This window comes from Microtus oregoni, unplaced genomic scaffold (assembly GCF_018167655.1).
Source record: "Microtus oregoni isolate MIOR12 unplaced genomic scaffold, Mior012 000012F_ref0000307, whole genome shotgun sequence".
NCBI lineage: Eukaryota > Metazoa > Chordata > Mammalia > Rodentia > Cricetidae > Microtus > Microtus oregoni.
The window spans coordinates 54182203-54202290 of record NW_024543071.1 but is presented as its reverse complement, the minus strand read 5'-3'; the positions used below and the strand labels follow the sequence as shown (position 1 = coordinate 54202290).

Below are 20088 nucleotides of genomic sequence, written 5' to 3'. Positions count from 1 at the left end.
ATTCCAAACCAGCCAAGGCTGCATAATGAGAATGCATCTCAAAAATAAAATAGTGGGTGGGGCTGGAGAGATGACTCTGCGGTTAAGACTGCTGCCTGCTCTTGAATAGGACCCGAGAGTGACAGGGAGCTCACAACCATTTGTAACTCCAGTGTGGGGGGATTTGACAACTCCTTCTGGTCTTCATGAGCACCTACAGACATGTCTTACACACACTCAGATATATACACATAAGTAAAATAAAAACAAAAAATAAATCTTAAAATGTTCTGAGACTCTAGGAGAGTACTACAGTGAATTTTATACTGACAAGTGGGAACCCAGAGGGCAAGAGTATTTTGATATTAACAAATGGCACACTCTAAGCAATGGCTCTCAAGCAGAGATGATGCCTGAATAGTCCTAATACACTAACAATTGGATCTGGAGCTTCGTTTTGGAGCTCTGAACATCCAGTCCCACACACAGCAATGACCAGATGGTTTTGCCTTCTGCCAAGCCTTCAAAGAAAGCAGGGCTTGCAGGGCACAGACTGCTCTGGAGGCAGAGGAACAGCCACACCTCCAACCCGTTTTTTAATTGCAATAACGACAGACAAAAGCAGAAGCAGGAGCACAGCGAGTGGCAATTTCATCCATGAGTGGAGACAAAGGTACCTGAAACAGAATCAGGTCATGGTCAGGTGCAGAGACACATGCCTTACCCAGCGACGGGGAGTTAGAAGCAGGAGAATCAGGACTCCTAAACTAGCTTGGGTTATATGATACCCTGTTTCAGAAAAAGAAAGAAAGAAAGAAAGAAAGAAAGGAAGAAAGAAAGGGGAGGGAGGGAGGGAGGGAGGGAGGGAGGGAGGGAGGGAAGGAGGGAGGGAGGGAGGGAGGGGGATCAAGAATTCAAGCTCCTCCTCAGCTACACAGGGAGTTTGAGGCCAGCTTGGGCTACATGAGACCCTGTCTCAACAAAAAAAGACACTCAGGCCGGGAGGGAGTGGAACCTGAGGAGTGTATTTAGCAGGTAGGCAGGTGTCTGTCTGGTCCTTTGCCGGATTCAGCCACAGTGGGAGCCTGGGGATGCCTGAAGGAAAATTTCAGCATTCTCACAGGTCCAACGGTCCAGCAACACAGAATGTAACCCAGGTCCCTTTTCCTTCCTTATGAATGAACGACATTAGCAACAGCAGCCCGGCCTCAGGTCTGACCTTCAGCCCCAACATGGACTCTGTGACCTGGGTCTACTTTTCGGTGACATTTCTTGCCATGGTTACCTGTGTTTTGGGCATGGCAGGCAACAGCGTGGTGACTTGGCTGCTGAGCTTCCGTGTGCAGAGGTCCCCCTTCTGTGTATATGTTCTCAACCTGGCGGTGGCTGACCTCCTCTTCCTGTTCTGCATGGCGTCCATGCTCGGCCTGGAAACAGGGCTCCTGCTCCCAGCCAGCACCTCCACCAAAATCTACGAGGGGCTAAGGAGAACCAAGTACTTTGCCTACACTACCGGCCTGAGTTTGCTGACGGCCATCAGCACCCAGCGCTGCCTCTCCGTGCTTTTCCCCATCTGGTATAAGTGCCACCAGCCCCAGCACCTGTCAGCTGCAGTGTGTGGTGTGCTCTGGGTACTGGCCCTGCTGATGAACTTCCTGACTTCATTCTTCTGCGTCCGGTTCTGGCATCCCAGTAAGAAGCTGTGCTTCATGATGGACATGGTGGTCTGGGGTATTATCCTGGGGGTTTTCATGCCCATCATGATCCTGTCCAGCACCATACTCCTCATCCGGGTACGGAAGAACACCCTGCTGCGGAGACGGCGGCCCCGTCGGCTGTTTGTGGTCATCCTGGCTTCTGTCTTCGTGTTCCTCACCTGCTCACTGCCCCTGGGCTTCTACTGGTTCTTTCTCTACTGGGAGAAGCTGCCACAGAATGTGGTCTCCCTGTATGTCTGCTTGTCACGCTTCTCTTCGTGCTTGAGCAGCAGCGCCAACCCAGTCATCTACTTCCTTGTGGGTAGCCAGAAGAGCCACCGGCTGCAGGACTCCCTGGGTGCTGTGCTGGGGCGGGCACTTCGGGATGAACCTGAGCCAGAGGGCAGGGAAACACCGTCCATGTGCACCAATGATGAAGTCTGAAGGCAGCCCACCTAAGGCCTCCCTGCCAGCCCCTCCCAGTCTTTCCCTATGAGTATCCAGCTGGCCTTCAGTGGGTGACCCCAAAGGTCTTGCAGCTCACCATTTGGGGTCACTTTCCTCTATGCCAAAGGGCTCACCACTATCACGTTGTGTTCCTAATCTAAACTGGGAGATGAGGCAACATTTCTTTCCATTTCACCTGTTTAGACACAGATCCTAGCTTTAGACTCCATCTTGTGCAAGGTTGTCTGGGAAATAGAGTCTCCAGGTGGAGACAGCTTCTCATGTGGGTGGAAAAGAACAATCCTAGCCACCTTATCTTTTTGAGATGGCATCAATCCTACTTTCATTTCAGTTGTTGTTAGAAATTCCCTGACAAAAAGCAACATGGGAAAAAAACAGTTTATTTGACTTACAACTGCAGATCACAACCCATCATTTCAGGGAAATCAAGGGAATAATTAAGGCAGATAGTGACATCGTGTCATGACGAAAAAAGAAAGAAAGACAGAGAGAAAGAGAGAGAGAGAGAGAGAGAGCAAGCAAATGCATTTATCCATCCCTGCTTGCTTACTCTCAGCTAGCTTTTTTCTCTCTTAGTCTGTCCAGAACTCTCTGCCTAGGGAATGGTGTTGCCCACAGTGGGGTGGGTCTTCCTGTGTCAATCAACAATCAAGACAATCCCTCAGAGACATGCCCACAAGCTAACCTGATCTAGTTAATTCTTTACTGAGGCTTTCTCCCTAAGTGATTCTAGGTTGTGTTGGGTTGACAGTTAAAGCTAAATAACACAGCACCTTGGACTTGGGAGTATACTGGTGACATTACTCCATGCTCAAGGCGCTAGCTTTGATGCACTTGTCATTGAGTGTGCCTGCAGCAGATTGTGTGACTTTTCCTGGGGTGACATGGACACACATCTATACATCCCAGACGGGGCACTGATGACAGACCAAGGAACAATCTCATCCAATCCCAGTCTGATGATCCAGTGAGTTATTGGCTCACAGAAGTGTGGATCAAATTCAAGAACAATTGCAGTGGGTTTTTGATCCTACTGCACGTACTGGCTTTGTGGGAGCCTAGGCAGTTTGAATGCTCACCTTACGAGACCTGGATAGAGGTGGGTAGTCCTTGGGCTTCCCACAGGTCAGGGAACCCTGATTGCTCTTCGAGCAGATGAGGGGGGGGGGACTTGATCGGGGGGAGGGGGAGGGAAATGGGAAGCGGTTGTGGAGACGAGGCAGAAATCCTTAATAAATAAATAAATTTAAAAAAAAAAAAAAAAAAAGAAGTGTGGATCAGAGGTTACTGATAAAAATGTAGGTGACTCTAAAACAGCAACATCTCTGAAAAGTCCCACCCTAGCATGGATGACAACCCTCAGAGGCTGTGCAGATGGAGGGCTCCCTTACTAACCGTCTACCCTCCTCATGCTAGCATTTCCCCAAACCAAGAGCAGCTGGAATGGGGTTATCTCCAGTGGAGGGGAGGCACAGGAAGAGGGGGAGGAGTCTCAGACTCTCCCACCCTCTTTTCTTGAGAGGACCCCCACAGGCTTCTTCATGAAGTTCTCTGGGGGAGCTTACAACTGCTTGGTCATGGTGGCAATGGTTGTGACTGATAACCAGTGAACAGAACTCCACAGTTCAGCCAGCTGTGTCACCGTCTCTGACCCACATCTCACTGCCCTCGTCCTCCACTTGACCCCTGGCCCACCCACAGGCTCTGACTTGACCTGTGGTGTCCTCTTGTATCCCTAGTTCCCTGACAGGCCCATAGGCTTTTCCTCAAGATGCCTGCACCGGTTGGCCTTATAGCAGCAAAGGACAGAACCTGGCAGTCAGAGGCTGGGAGGAAGGAAAGAGGGGCAAGATGGAAAGAGGTTGCTGAACAGACAAAGCTCTGCGGGAGGCAGGGACAGCAGGGAGCCTGGAAAGCTTTAGCAAAGGCCAGTGTACCATGTTTGAGATGACAGAAATGCTGGTCACCCCATTGTGTATATATATGCATCGAAATGGCACCTTGGACCCCATAAACCTGTATGATTCTTACGTGTAATTAACAATAAAAGACAACAGAAAAGAAGAACAAAACAAAAGACACAAAAAGACCTCTGTGTTTCTGACCTAATTGCAGCCTTTGAATCTTGGGTATTGCCTTCCACACTATTCAGTAAACAATCTCCAGCCACTGCCCTCCAATTGAAGGGCAACTTAGTGGCCACTTCAGCCCAGTTATTGGCCTAGGAACCCTTCCTGGAATCTCCCTGGATTGTTTAGCATGTGAGGTTTGTTTGGTTTGAGTTTTTTGAGTTTTCCCCCTGAAATTGAGAAAAAGATTCCCCTTGGAATCAGATCAAGGGGTATTGCATACCTGGCTTGATCGTACCTGGCTTGATCGCCAACAGTGAGCACAGCCTCTATCCTTGTCTTTTTAAAGGGTTATTTGGGCCCTGCAGGCCTTTAATCCTCGGCAGGCCTGGTCTACACAGTGAGTTCCAGGACAACCAGGACTCTGTAGAGAGACCCTGTCTCAATGCCCTCCAGCAAGGATTACCCCCTCCAAAAAAATCATTTATTTTATTGTGTACGGTGTTTTTGCCTATATGCCTGTGTACCATGGGTGTGCCCAGTGCCTGTGGAGGCTAGAAGAGGGCGTCAGATCCCCTGGAACTGGAGTTACAGATGGTTGTGCGCCATCATGAAGGTTCAGCCTTCTTTTTTACTTTTTGTTTTGAGACCGAGCCTTGCTATGTAGCCCCAGCTAGACGACTGGTATGTAGCCCAGGCTGGCCTTAACTGTGTAATCCCCCTGTTTCAGCCTCCTGAGTGCTGGGATTACAGCTCCTTCTCACTCTTTGTTGAAGATGGGGTCTCCCTCTGTTGTTCAGACAAGCCTTGAGCCATGAGAAATGTGGAGACGGAGAGGCAAGTTTACCTCACGACTTTGCATAGCCTGACGCCAGCACAAAATCATCGGCCTTATACTCCAGCGTAGGCCGCTGCCTTCCTCCCACCAACAGAGCGACCAGGAGGTCACACTCTGACATGGGGGCTCAGTCTTGTCTTTGTTCTTTGGTTTTTCTAGACAGGGTGTCTCTGTATAGCCCTGGCTGTCCTGGAACTCACTCTGTAAATCAGACTGGCCTTGAACTCACAGAGATCCTCCTGACTCTGCCTGCTGAGTTCCGGGATTAAAGGTGTGTGCCACCACAGCCTGGCTGTAAGCTGAGGCTTCTGTTCCTCTAGTGTCTAGGTTTGACAACAACAACAAACACAGTTGGACTTCCCCTATGTTTTTAACCTGTTTTATAGCTTATTAGACAAAGGATCTGTTCACCTCTGGATGAAGGTCATTAGGCAGGTGTGCCTGTTAGTGATTTTCAACTCTAAACTATTAGTTTGGGTGAGTAGCTAGACTAGCAGAGTTTGAGTAGAGTGAGCTTAATTTAACGGGATACCAGAAAGGGCCCCATATATAATCTTCCTGCCTCTGCCTCCAGAGCAGCTGGGATTGCAAGCTGGTCTGCACTTGTTCTTGATCCAGGTCCATAAGTGGCCTGAGTGGTTTCCATCGCACTGTAAGGGAGAGGCCAGAGGCGCATGGGTCTGGCCACATAGTGCTGCGAGACAGATGGGAGCTTTAGTCACAGCCCAGACCTCTCAGAAGTTCCCAGCACTAAGTATAGTAGATGCTACAGGGAACTGGAACGGCTGAGCAGAGGGCGAGGGATGAGGCTAGAGTGCCAGAGGCTCCCTGGAGGGGCTGGGTGCTGTCTAGGAGTGCTGGAGGCTCCCTGTGTCCAGGAGTGCAGGAGACTTCCTGGAGGGCTGGGTACTATCCAGAAGTGCTGGAGACTCCCTGGAGGGGCTGGGTGCTCTCCAGGAGTGCTGGAGGCTCCCTGGAGGGGCTGGGTGCTGTCCGGGAGTGCTGGAGGCTCCCTGGAGGGGCTGGGTGCTGTCCGGGAGTGCTGGAGGCTCCCTGGAGGGGCTGGGTGCTGTCCAGGAATGCTGGAGGCTCCCTGGAGGGGCTGGGTGCTGTCCGGGAGTGCTGGAGGCTCCCTGGAGGGGCTGGGTGCTGTCCGGGAGTGCTGGAGGCTCCCTGGAGGGGCTGGGTGCTGTCTGGGAGTGCTGGAGGCTCCCTGGAGGGGCTGGGTGCTGTCTGGGAGTGCTGGAGGCTCCCTGGAGGGGCTGGGTGCTGTCCAGGAGTGCAGGAGACTCCCTGGAGGGCTGGGTGTTACCTGGGAGTGCTGGAGTCTTCCTGGAGGGCTGGGTGCTGTCCAGGAGTGCTAGAGGCTACCCGGAGGGACTGGGTGCCTGAGGTTAGAGAGGAGAAGCAGGGGCTCAGCAGATAATATCCCTTTTAGGTCAATATGAGGTATGATGGAAAAATGAAAAAAATCTTGAGGATACAAGACAGGAACCAAGACCCTCACCCAAGAATCTGGTTAAAGCCTCTTGCCAGTAAAGAAGTGGAGATTCCAAAACTAACTGTCCAGGCCTTCCCCTCCCAGCTGTGAATCTGCAGTTTCTCATAATCTCTCAAAAAACCCCGTTGACAAGAAGGATGTGTCCTAAACCCCTGGCCAATCTACAGGCTTCCAGATTCACCTTACCTGGCTTAATACATTCAAAACATCACCAGAGTCACCTTATAATCTCCCTTATCATTGGGGGTGGGGAGAGAGAGAGAAAGAGAGAAAGAGAAGGTAGAGGAGAGCCCTTAGCAACCATTAAGATGTAACTTGAGGGGCTGGAGAGATGGCTCAGTGGTTAAGAGCATTGCCTGCTCTTCCAAAGGTCCTGAGTTCAATTCCCAGCAACCACATGGTGGCTCACAACCATCTGTAATGAGGTCTGGTGCCCTCTTCTGGCCTGCAGACATACACACAGACAGAATATTGTATACATAATAAATAAATAAATAAATAAATAAATAAATAAATAAATAAGATGTAACTTGAAGCGAGCAAAGGAATGTGTGCAGCTAACGCTGGGACTTCACAATAGCCCTCCCTGCCTGAGGTGCTCTGACCACCTGTGGACACTGGTCTTTCCATCTGCTACTCTCTTTAGAAGTCCACACCCACATCTCGGGTGAATGTCACTTTCTCCCAAGGGTCTTTCTTTCTCCTAACTCTAGTGCTAAGCCTGCATTAAAAAGTTTGGAACCAGGAGGTGGCTCAGTCAACTTCTTACAATCCCAAAGACTTGAGTTCAGATCCCAGAACCCATATAAAAAGCTGGGCACAGCGATCACACATTCCTGTGATTCCAGGCCTGCGGAGAAGGGACAGGGTGGAGACAACCAATCCCTGATATGTGGCAAGCCCTGCATGAGGTTCAGACTTAATAGACCCCTTCCCAAAACAACGGTGGAGCCTAGTGGAAGAAAGACACTAATATCGACCTCCATATTCACACCCACACATTCACACACCTACACCAACAAGCGCATCCCTCACACAAAAGCTACAACTGCTTGTAACTTCAGATCCAGGGGATCCAAGGCCATTCTGTAGCTTCAGTGGGTACCCACACTCACGCACAGAGAGAGAGAGAAAGAGAGAGAGAGAGAGAGAGAGAGAGAGAGAAAGAAGAGGATGAAAGGATGAAGAGACAGCTCAGAGGTTAAACACACTGGCTGCCCTTGCATAGGATCCAGGTTCACTTCCAAGCACCCACATGGCAGCTCACAATCATCCATTAGTCTAGGTCCAAGGAATCTGATGCCCTCTTTTGGCCTCTGAGGACACCGCTTGCACATAATACACACAAAGACACGAACACATACATGCACCTAAATAAAAACAACAACAATTTAAAAAATTATAGTAGCTGGCCAGTGGTGACACACACCTTTAACCCTAGCACTGAGTAGGCAGAGGCAAGCAGATCTCCATGAGTTCAACGCCAGCCTGGACTACAAAGGAGTTCCAGGACAGACAGAGCTGTTACACAGAGAAACCCTGCCTCAAAAAATCAAAATAACAATAACAACAACAATAATAATACAGAACAAAGTTGGGTCAATCATGCCTTTAAGTTTGAATTATAATTCAATTTTCTTGCCAGAAAATAACCAAAACTGCTGATCTATGAGAAAATTCTCAGCATGCACGGCCTAAAATGATTGAAAACCACATCACAGTTTGCTGTTTTCTGGAGTCTTCGCAGTGTCTGTTGCTGTCCACAACCTACAGCCTGCCAGGATCTCACCCCTCGTCTCCAAAGCTGGAGTCGACTTCACCTGTGTGACTTCACTCTCTCCCTCAGCATGTCTCCCTTCTCAACTGAGAAGCTTAGGATCACACAAAATGTCAGGGTACAAGAACCCCCATTTCAGCTCCAGCTGGTCACCAGACTCACAGGTCAGTCAGGGACAGATGGCAGGGAGGGGAGGGTCCTGTAGGCTGCAGCTACTGCTCCCAGCAGCCAGACTGACATCTCAAACGCTAATTCATCTTATTTCTGAGCTGAAACCCCAAGGGATCTTCCTAGCCAAAGCTGAAAGGACACCCCCACTCCCAAAGGCTAGTCTAGGGGAAAGAAAAAATCCCTCACAATGCACTTCTGTAGTTTGCTAAATTAGAGCATTTTTTGGACTAAGATGGTGACTCAGTGGTAGAGAACTTGCCTAACATGTGTGAGGCTCTGTGTTGGATGCCAGTACCACAGAAATTGGGGTGGGGAGAAGGGAGGGAGGGAGAAAGAGAGAACTTTTGAGTTTTCAAATGCCTAGGTCTGCTGTTCACTTAACAACCCTCCCTGAGCGTTCTCTGTGAGCTGGGTCTTGCTCCCAAGCCACTGCAGAGCCTACTCTGGGAAGAAGAGACCAGGAAAGTACATAAAGGATGGGGGAATGACAGCCCCAGCAAGCAGACCCTGTGCAACCACCCACGGGCTGCTCCTGCCTGCAGGAACCCCCCTTGCCTCATCCACTCTGGAGTCCCTGCCCTCTGAGGGGACTCTCTGCAGAGACTAATTTCCCTCCCAGATGGAGGAGAGAAAGAATGCAGGCTTCACAGTTCAGTGTTTGAGGAAACAGGGTCCTGCACCCCAGCTCCCATGCCTGGTGCTCAGATGTGTTCCTGAGGCTCTGCAAGCGACTTAACCAGTCTCCAACTCACTCAGCCCAGGGCTCCTGTGGCAGAGCTCTGGGCCAAAAAGAGATGAGATCAGGGGAAAGGAATGAGCTTGGCATGGCTCTTCCTCCCTCCCACTTCACACAGTCCAGAGAGACCCAGAGACTCTCTGCCAGGGAGAGACTCAGGCCGTACCCAACACAGGGACACCAGGACGGTCTCAGATACCCTCTGTGAGCACATGAGTGTGTCAGAAATATGTGCGAGAGGGGCTGGAGAGATGGCTCAGAGGTTAAGATGGCTGCTCTTCCAAAGGTCCTGAGTTCAATTCCCAGCAACCACATGGTGGCTCACAACCATCTTTAATGAGGTCTGGTGCCCTCTTCTGGCCTTCAGGCATACACACAGACAGAATATTGTATACATAATAAATAAATATTAAAAAAAATTAAAAAAAAAGAAAAGAAATATGTGCGAGAGAAAAAAAAAAGCCTCAACTCAGTGACTTAGGTCCTCCCCTGGTCTGGCAGCCAACATCCTCTTTTCTCTGCTCCTTCCTTCCTTCCTTCCTTCCTCCCTTCCTTTCTCTTTCTTTCCCTTTCTTTCTTATTTTTCTTTTTTTCGACACAGGGTCTCTTATAGACCAGGCTGGCCTTGAACTCACTATATCTAAGGATAGTCTTGAACTCCTAATCCTCCCACCTTCATCTCCCAAGTGTTGGGATTACAGGCTTTTATTACTAAGCCTAGTTGTATGTAAAGCTGAGCATGGAACCAGGACTTCGTGCATGCTGGGTAAACACTCTACCAACTGAGCCACAGCACCTTCCTAACTCCTTCCCTTTTTTCCTCCCTCCCTCCCTTTTTTCCTCCCTTCCTTTCTCTCTCCTTCCCTTTTTAAAAAGTGTCTTTCTATGTTACCCAGGCTGACTTTCAAATTGTGGGTCCAGCAATCCTCCTGCCTCAGCTTTCCAAGTCAGCTAGGAGTACAGATGTGTGTCACCACACCCTGCTTACCCAGCTTCCCACCTTTTAAAAATGATTTTTATTTGTGTGCATGTGTGTCTCTGTGTGTACTATGTGTGTCCAGTGCTCTCAGAGGTCAGAAGAGGGCTGTGGGTGGATCCCCTGGAGCTGGAGTTCTAGTGTCATAAGTTACCCAATGTGAGCGCCGGGAACCAAGCGCTGGTCCTTTGCAAAAAGCAGGACTCCCTTTTAACCACTGGCCATCTCTTCAATCCCCAAATCCCTTTCTAAGCATCACTACATCTTTGGTCCCCTCAGGAATTGATGGGAAGTAAACCCAGTCTTTCCTCTCCAAATGCCAAGTTCAAGGGCAGCCTGGGCTATTTGAGACCATCTTCCCCCAGAAGTTCTTGTTGCTATGCTCTTGGCAGGTGTAACTGGCGAAGGCAGGATCCTAGTGGGTTAGGGTGATTGCTAATTGAAAGTGGCTGGTGTCCTTACAGAAGGTGTGTGCAGGGACAGAGAGAGAGGGGAGGAGCTTGGAGTGATGACCAAGGCAGACACCACTGATGCTCCTAGGAGGCCGAGCTGCTAGAAACAGGAAGGGACACTGTCCCATAGAGGGAAGAGGAACTTACTGTTCAGTTACTGAAAACTCCAAACATGGCTTCAGGCTCAGGAGGACACAGGTGACCAGAGCAGGTCCTCAGGAACCGCTTCCTTCCCAGGGCTCAGCTGCCCCACGATTTGGCTCTCAGACAGAGTTCTCTCTCTGCTGGAATGATGGATTTCTGCTTCTCAGATTCCATTCTACCAGCTCAGGGGCCCCAAGAGAAGGATGGATCCTTCTCTTCCGTGTTTCCCATGAATCTCCTGGGCCTGACAGCTGCTGATGACCTGGACGAGAGTCCACTTGGACCAAACTCATGCACTTTTCCCAAGCTCACCAAGAAATCCAGGGACCGGGATCTGCTGATGGGGAGCCTCAGGCATATTATACAGAACCAGCTGTGGGGTCAGAACCACATCCCCGGCCCCCAGCCCCCACCCTGAAAAACACCTGGGCTCCTCTGCTTGGGACAAGCCACGGATCTTGGCAGGCTGGGCCTGAGGTGTGGCTAGCAGCCAGCTCCCTTCAAAGCCAGTCTCCTTGTGGGAATCTGCATTCCATCAGCTCCTGAGTTATAGCCAAGGCCCAGTGGAGTCGGGGTCCTTAAGTGAGCCCAGAGGGTTGCTCCTCCCACTGCCTCAGCCCCACCGCTGGCCTGTTGTTTGCTGGGGTGAGGCACTGTGGGAGCTGAACAGAGCCTGCTCTCCTGAGCAGCATAAGGAATGTGACTAGCCTGTGCACACACCAACCACAGCACCATGGTGTGAGGACAGGGGAGGGAGGGGGCACAAGAAGCCGGAGGTCACAGCTACCACCAAGCCAGCTGGGACTAAAGCCAGTTATTTATTCAGGGTGTGGTGACTGGGTGGTAGTTGTCACCTTCATTTTCTGAGGCCTGAAGCCCCGCCATCCCTGATCTGTGGGGTTCCCAGCTGTGGATGCGACTGGAACCTGCTATCTCTGCATTTACTGGAAGGTGTTTTCTGTCAAGCGTTCATTTGTGCATCCCCACGAGGGCTCCTTTGATTGTCCTCCATTCTGAGACTCCAGCCTAAGAGACACATGGTACCTGGTTCCTTGGGCAGGAGCTGTGTCCTCTGCCATTACTGGAACTGCAGGATGAAGCAGGGATTCTGATTCCCCGGAGGGGGGGGGCATTGAATTAGTTGTTCCTTAAGACACCAGCAGAGAGGGCCTTCTCCCATCCATCCCAGTGTCACTTTGAGATACTGGGTTTGTTCTTGGGAGATTTTCCTGAGGCTCCCAGGATCAAGACTCTGTCATGGGCCAAGTATGTTTCCCCAGCTCACATTTGAAAGCCCTGCCTGCCCCCAGCACACCAGGATGTGATTAAGCTTGGAGTGAGGGTGGGGTGGCTACATTAATCTGGCCCCAAGGAGCCTCCTCTGAAGCCACTGGGGTCTTCAAAGAGGAGGATATAAGATACAGGCAAGTAAAAGGACATCTGAGAAAGGAAGCGCCCTGCAAGCCCAAGAGAGAGGCCTTAGAAGGAGCGGAGCCTGGGTACCTGAGGCCTCGTCCACCTGTCTAAGCTGCCCTGTGCTAAAAAGCAAACCATTCTGAGGCTAGGAAGGTAGTTTGGTGGGCACAACACCTGTCGGTTAAAAAGGAGGACCTGAGGGTGCATACCAGAATCTTAGCTCTGGGGGAACAGAGACAGGAGGATCCCAGAGTTTGCTGACCAGCAGCCCATGTGAATCAGCAGGTGCGAGGTTTCCCGAGGGTCCCTGTCTCCATAAATGGTGCACAGTGACTGAGGAAGACACCCACTGACACCGACCTCGGCCTCCCCAGGCGCCTGTGCACACCCAGCCACTGTCGGAGTCCTGTGCTTCTGTGACTCAGCACCATGAAGCCGAGGCAGGGTGGTGAGCAGGCCAGCCTGGGCTACATAGCCAGCTGCTCTCTCAAACACACACACACATAAACACACAGAAGGAAGAAAAAAATCAAAAGGGCAAAATAATACTTTTCTTTGTTTGCTTTATTACAAAACAACAGATGGAAGTCTTGGAAAAGCCCCAAACTGTTTTGAGGTAGGCTTTGTCCTTTTGAAATGTCGCTCTTTGTGAGCACAGATGCAGGATGCAGGACTCCCTTGACCAGGGGAGGGGTGTCGGGGGTGTGCTTTCTGAGGTGGTTGTGTATCTTGGAAGACAACCGAAAGGCATGAGGCCAGCTCCCTCAGCCAGCATGGGTGGGGGGCCGAGAACATTCCATCAGAGTCAGTCATGAGGCTTGAGGCGGGAGGGGTCCTCTTGGCAGGGACCCCACAATCTCTGTTGCTTTAACTCAATAGTGTAAGGCTCCATTCCGGGCAGACAAGCCCACTGTGGCCCCTCCAACTCTCTGGATCGTGAAGGACACCATATAACCAGTTACATACACACATTTGAGGTTAGTCACCTGTCACCTGTGAAGGGACACAGATGAGGGCAGGGATGAGGCAGGATGAGGAGGATCTGGGCTGGACAGGTGTGGCTGGGACCCCCTTAGTGGGGTGAGGGGTGTCCTTGGGGCATGTTATTAACAGGCGGGAGACACCTCTACCCACCTACTTCACATCGGCATGTTCCCACTTCTCTTCCTTTGCGTTGCTACCTCCTATCACTGGCTGAGCAGTGCCCCCCCAGCCCCAACCTTTGTGCAGGACGTTTTATAGAAAAAGGGTCTTTGCTGATGGCAGCGGTTAGTTCCATGTGCTGGCCTGGTTGGGTTAAGGTAACCTGTGAGACATCTCTGTGGGCCTTCTTGGGAGGGATTCTGAGCAAGGTGAGCTTTAGACTCGATGAGTGACATAGGGCAGATCCACCCTCCTCAGTGGGTGTGGGGACACTATGCAGAGGGAGGGGTAACTCTCCCCATCTCCTGCTGGAGCTGCAGCTGAGGGTCCCAGCGTCTGCTTTCTCCTCTCGGCATCAGAGCCCCTGGTCCTCTGGCTTTTGGACTCGGGCCCCACCACTCCCCCCAGCAGCCCCTCCCCAGAGCCTGCACCACACTGTTTAGCTACTATCCTCCAAAACCGTGAGCTGACGTGCCTCCTTCGCTTATAAAGCATCCGCCATTGGGCATTTCATTCCAGCAATGGAGATGGGCTGGCAAAGCGGCTCTGGTGGATCCATAAGTGCTTCAGAGTTACCCCAGCCTCAGGCTGCACCCCAACTCAGCAGCCCTGCTCCCACCCTCCCAATACAGCTGCCAAGCAATAGACAGGGACTCTCTCCTGGGTATCCCTGCCCAGGGCTCCTTCTGTCCTCTGATCTCCTGCTGGACATACTGACAACGAGCCACCCAGCCATCTTCCCTCCCACGGTGACCTCAGGAACACTGTCCTCTCTGGTGCCACACCAGAGCCTGCCCCAGTCTTGGCTTTGCCCTGGTGTGAGCCTGACCCTGACCCTGTCTGCGCTCCTGTCACTTTCTCAGGCCCTCGCTGACCTAGAAATAAAGCTGCCCCCATCCCCCTGCTCCCCAGGCTAAGAGGGGGAGACAGAGCACACAGCCAGTGACTTTTTCCAAGGAACTCACCCAGGCCTCACGCTGACCCTGCTGCTTGGCTCTTTTGACAAGTAAGGCAACCCCATACTGACCTTCCTTTGGACTTCAGCTATTTCTGTCATGGCTGCTTTTGGAGTTGGGGGATCACTATGTAGCTCCAACTGGCCTCAAACTCATGAGCCTCCTGCCATGGCATCCTGAACTGGGACGGCAGCACCAGGGGGGCTGTTTCTTCTGAGGAGATACCCAGAGGCCTCTCATATTGACACCACAGCCAAGATGGATACCAGGGACAGTTTTCTTGATGCTTGACCAGGGCATCATGAGGCCTGCCTATGTGGCCAGCTCAAGGGGCTGTACATGGAGTTTACAACTGTGTGGGTAGAGTCCCACAGATCCTCATAGCCTTTTCCGGGTGTCTAAGTAGAACCCACTCGGTGTCTGTGAAGAATGTCCTGGAACCTAGGGTCCCCATGCCTACATGGACCTACTCCCGGTTCCCTAGTTATTCCAGTCCCTTCTGTGTACTGAGTCCCTGGAGCCTTGCATGGCATCTAGGTGGTTCAGAGGCATGCAGACACTGAGGGCTGGGCAGCACAATGCCTGCGAGTGTGTTCTGGCCTCTATGGCTACCTGCAGACGAAGCAGGGTCTGCTGGGGGCAGGTCATTAGCGACCATCAAGCTTCCAATGATGAAGAGTCTGGATCACAACACAGTTGGGGTCCCTCTGCTCTTTGTACTTAGGTGGCTTTCATATCCTGATGGCCAGGGAGCCACACAAGCTGGCAACCAGACTCCTGATCCCTGCACAGGTGCTGGACCCTGTGTGAGATGCTCATCCCTCGGTTCCAGGATCATGGAGAGATCTCGATGGTCCTGAGAGAGTATCTGGGAAAGGGCAATCGGTGAGGGGCTCTAGGTATCTGCCAGTGCATGGGGGAGGAGCTCTAGGTATTGGCCAGTGCAGGTTCATCCATCAGTGGCCTCCGGGGCCTGACCGTCAGCCAAACGGCAGTGCAGGAGAGCAGCCAAGAACTGGCACTGTGTTCAGTCATCTGAGTGTGACAGATGGCTGCACAGGGGGACAACAGGGACTGGCAGTGGCCTGTGCAGGCAGTGGACAGGCTTCGCTGGCCACTTCACTTACCTTGCATGAGAGTAGAGAGGGGCAGGATGGGATCTGTGTTTTTGAACAGCCAAGACGTGGAGAGGCCAAAAGAGAGGGTCTCCCAGGCCATATATTCTACCAGGACCAGCCACGGCACTGCCAGCTCCACCCACCAGGATGCCTGCTGACCAGGAGCAAGGCAGCTGGGCAGTGGCTCCCAGGAGATATGCCATAACCCACTAGGCACTTGGCACCATGCACAGGCCGTGCATACAGCAGGCATTTCATGTGTTCTTGAGTATGTAAACATGATGCCCTCCCGGGCTAAGCCTGAGTGCTTGCGGCCCATTTGCACATGGCCTGTGAATTTATATCAATATCTTCTTTGAAGTCCTTCTTGTCCCTTCTGCATAGGCCTTGTCTGCAGCCTGAATGGTCTCCCTGTACCATCTTCTACCACTTCCTGCTGCCTCCTACCCACCATGCCTCAGGACCTTTGCACTTGCTGCTTCTACTTCTCAGCATGCTCCTCCTGCGGGCACAGCTTCCATCCTCACCTTCTTCCTTGTTTGTGTTTGTTTTCGAGACAGGGTTTCTCTGTGTAACAGCCCTGCTGTCCTGGAACTCGCTTTGTAGGCTGGTGCTATGATTAAAGGCATGCATTACTACATCCAGCTCCATCTACCAAGGATGGGTTAGAGGACACCAATGTCAACCCAAGGGTGAGAGTTTGTCCAAATCAGCCTCAGGGTGCCGGCTCTTCCTGTGCTTCCTGTAACTAATTACCAGGAGGGGCTCTACTTAAGTCGGGACCTGGAAATCCTCTTCAGACATGAACAGCCAGGATGGATAGGGAGACCAAGGAAGGCTGCATGTTGTCTGTCCCAGCCCACAGCCTCCCATATTGCCAAAGGCCATCAACCTTATTGACATCAGTGAACAATCTGGAACCTTCACACTCACCTTTGGGGCTGAGACTTCCAGGCAGCAGTTATGAGCTACATAAAAAGTCATACAGTCCCTACCGCAAGTCCCATCCCAATCACAGGTGCACAGCTTCCAGCCTCCCCACCTGCTCATGGGGACAAGAGGCTGATCTGTCAGTCCTGAGCACTCAGCAGAAGGCCCTCCTCATCTATCTGGCCTGGTCATTTCCTCGGACTTCCTGAGTGACAACCTTCTCCACAGGGTGGTCACCAGGGGTTTTCTGAAACATACTTTCCTCCTCCCCTTCCTGCTCTCTGTGAGGCCCACAGGAAACAGTCTTCTATACACAGCTCAGTAATCAACCTCCACCATTGAAGGCAGCATCAGACTGTGGTATTATAGAGCAGAGGAGACTGAGGGCGATAGGGATGGGCGAGAGCCAGTCAGAGGCTGAGTGAAGATCAATCGGAGAAGAGGAGGCCACATGGGGGTTAGGACAGAGAGCTTGAAGTCTTGGCTGGGACAGCAAAGTGAGTTGAGGTATGTGGCTCGGGTCTGGTGGCCAGAGCAGAGCCTGTGTGGGTGACTGACTAGGAAAATGGCATCAGGATGGGCACCAGGCACTGTTGGGCAAAGACATGGTCTCAAGCCAAACCTGAGCCCAGCCTGACCCCATGGCAGCTACAAGAGACACATTTCCCTCTCTGGGGCAAAATGCCTGTCATTTACCCACTGAGCATGAAACACGGTGTTTAGGGCCAGTGCTCAGCTGGGGATGGTGTTATGCTGCCCTGGTAACAGCATCACCTTCCTTCCCGTGTCTGGTTCCACCCTGGGGACCTGAGCCTCTTCCTTCTCCCAGATGGCCTCATCCATCCGTGGCCCTGTTATCCACAGGGGAGAGCCACAGGGGAGAGCCACAGCTCTAGGCCGTGCCAAGATCCAGATGCGGATGGATCCACAGCCTCAATGCTGAGATTCTGAGTTCTGGGATACCGAGCCTTCCTTCTCAGGAGCAGCTACAGGCTTTGTGGACTCCTTCATCCACTGGGCATGGTAGCACACAATTTTGTACTTCCAGCAAGCAGGAAGGAAGGCAGAAGGATCAGGAATTGAAGGCCAGCCTGGGCTACACAGCAAGGTCCAGGCTAGGCCTATCTCTATCTACATGAGATTCTGTCTCAAAATTAAAAATAAGAGTTTGAAAGTAAACATTCAGAGCATCTCTGGTTCTTGACAGCTCCAGAGAAGAAGTAATCCACTATCCACCCAGAGGTGGATGAATTAAAAAACTGTGCTATGTCCATATAATAAAATGCTATTTGGCAATAAAAAGGGACAAGACTGCTGCACACAACCTGGGCACACCCCGAACACAAGACGCCAAGTAAGATGTCTGAGAGGCAAAGGTCTGTATACTTGAATGAAGTTTCCAGAATAGGTCAACTTTCAAGTACAGAAGGTGGATCCACGGTTCCTGGGACTGGAGGAAGGCAAAGGGATTAAGCACGGACCACTCCAGGGAACTTTTGGCAGAGGAGGGGATGAGCTGGAGTGACCAGGACTGTATCTACTAACTCCTGTAGGATCCTGCACTCTCAAAGGGTGCAGTGTGCTGGGGTCACTGCCCCTTGGTGAAGCTTTATGACAGTTACTTCTGGCAGCAGAGGGTAGGGAGAGGGCTGAGCTGGGGATCGAGTGGGTGAGGGCAAAGACAGCCAGCCCAACAGAAGCAGGGAAGGGTCTGTCCAGTCTCGTCTGCTTTCAGACACTAGGAGCGTTGGGCCTGGTAAGCAGTCAGATGGAGACTCTGCTATGTCCAGATCCTGTCCTGGTAAGAAGCCACATCTCTGCCTGCCCGCTAGAGGTCCACAGGCCTGTTCCGTATTTCCTCCACTCGGAGAAGTTTCCAGACCAAATAAGGCTGCGGTTCTTGCCAAGCTCCTGGCACAGACTGCAATTCCCTGTAAGTGCCAAGGTTGTCACTTGGGCCCAGAATCTTCTGAAGCAACTGGGTGCCCAGCAGCCGACTGGGCCACCTCTCTGGGTAATGCCAGAGGCACACTGGTGATCCTTGGCCAGCAGGGGCAGCATCGTATCTTAGAACTGGGGCTGCCCCAACCCCCTGCATAGAGGTTTGGCAGCCAGAGATGCGGTCACCAGAGGCTTGCACTAGATTTTCTCTAACCTTCACAACTATCCTATGAAGACAGCCCTGTAATGGCCCATTTTATAAATGAGGAAACTGAGGTACAAGTCCAGGAAAACCTGGGGCTGTAGTATGACGAGTAAGTCCTGCCCACCAAGGAAGCAGGGCCAGCCAGGGTCACCTGGGCACCTCCACAAGAAACTTCTCACTCCTAACAAATCTAAACCTGTGTGAGTCACCCACTCCTGGGAAGCTGTCCCAGCGACTCAGAGCTCACAGTGGCTGGATAACACATCTGGCTGCCTTTTCCATTTCCTGGGCTAACCTTGCCCAGCGAGGCTACAAGACATTTTCAATCAGACACAAACATTTTCCTAACGAGGGCTCTCTGGGATGAGACATGGAAACTTTGAACTCAGCCACCTTTGATGCCAGCATTTTAATGGAGCAGCAGTCAGGGTGAGGAAGAGCCATGAGGGCTTTTGTGGGGTGTGGAGATTTGGTGTGGGCACTGGCATGGAGACCTGCGTGCAGGGACCAAGCCTCGGCTGTTCACTTCCAAGAGTGGCATGGTCATTTTCCTACCCTGCTTAGTAAATAGGCTTGGGGTGTGTGTGTGTGTGTGTGTGTGTGTGTGTGTGTGTGTGTTTGTGTGTTTGTGCACGTGCGCGCGTCGTGCATGGAGGTGGGGGAGGGAGTCACCTGCAGAAGCCACATGCTAGTATGATGGTATTGACATTACTAGGACTCCAGATCTCAAGCCTTAGCCTGTGCTACTGTAGCCCTTCCAGGAGGGCCACTCATGGGAGCTGCTCCCAGTGGAAATACGAGACCTGGTCTCTCCTCAGTGGACAGGGACACTGGATCAGCACCACTTTCAGAGTGCACAGATCCTGTAGGATACAGATGTGTTGGGCTAGGGAAGCAGTTCCATGGATTAACTGTTTGCTGCTCAGGCATGAGAACCTGAGTTTGGATCTCCAGAACCAATGTAAAAGCCAGAAGGGAATGGGGCCTGCCACCAAACCTGTGACCTGAGTGGCTTCTGGAAGCCACATTATGGGAGGAGGGAACTTCTCCGGTCGTTGCGCTTACTTTTTTGGTATGTTACTGTCATCTGTGTGTGCACCCACACACACACACACAAGGAGGGAACTTCTGCTGTTGTGCTTACTCTTTTGCACATTACTGTCATCTGAGTGTTCACCCAGCCCCCCCCGCCACGCACACACACACAAGGAGGGAACTTCTGCGGTTGCGTTCTTTTGCACGTACTGTCATCTGCGTGTGCACCCGCACACCGCACACATACAAGGAGGGAACTCCTGCAGTTGCCCTTACTCTTCCACAAGTACTGTCATCAGCGTGTGCACCACACACACAAGGAGGGAACTCTTCCTGCAGCTGCCCTTACTCTTCCACAAGTACTGTCATCAGCGTGTGCACCACACACACAAGGAGGGAACTCCTCCTGCAGCTGCCCTTACTCCTATACGTGCTGTTGTCTACATGCGCCCCTCTTCCTCCACCTCCCAAACAAACATTTTTTGTTTAAAGATGTACAGCTGCAGGCACAGCTGGACCAGCAAAGCCTTTCACAG

The 20088-nt window shown here is 51.8% G+C and overlaps 1 protein-coding gene across 1 annotated transcript; it reads left to right on the top strand.

Annotated features, from left to right (window-relative positions):
• Window positions 1-1157: 1157 nt before the first annotated feature.
• Mrgprd (MAS related GPR family member D) lies at window positions 1158-2120 on the top strand. Its single transcript, XM_041660766.1, has one exon. The coding sequence runs from the start codon at window positions 1158-1160 to the stop codon at window positions 2118-2120; it is 963 nt and encodes a 320-aa protein (XP_041516700.1).
• The last annotated feature ends 17968 nt before the right edge of the window (window positions 2121-20088 follow it).

What these genes read in the sequence shown, in the direction of transcription:
- Mrgprd (XM_041660766.1), top strand. Translation starts at nt 1,158, where the DNA reads ATGAACGACATTAGCAACAGCAGCCCGGCCTCAGGTCTGACCTTCAGC.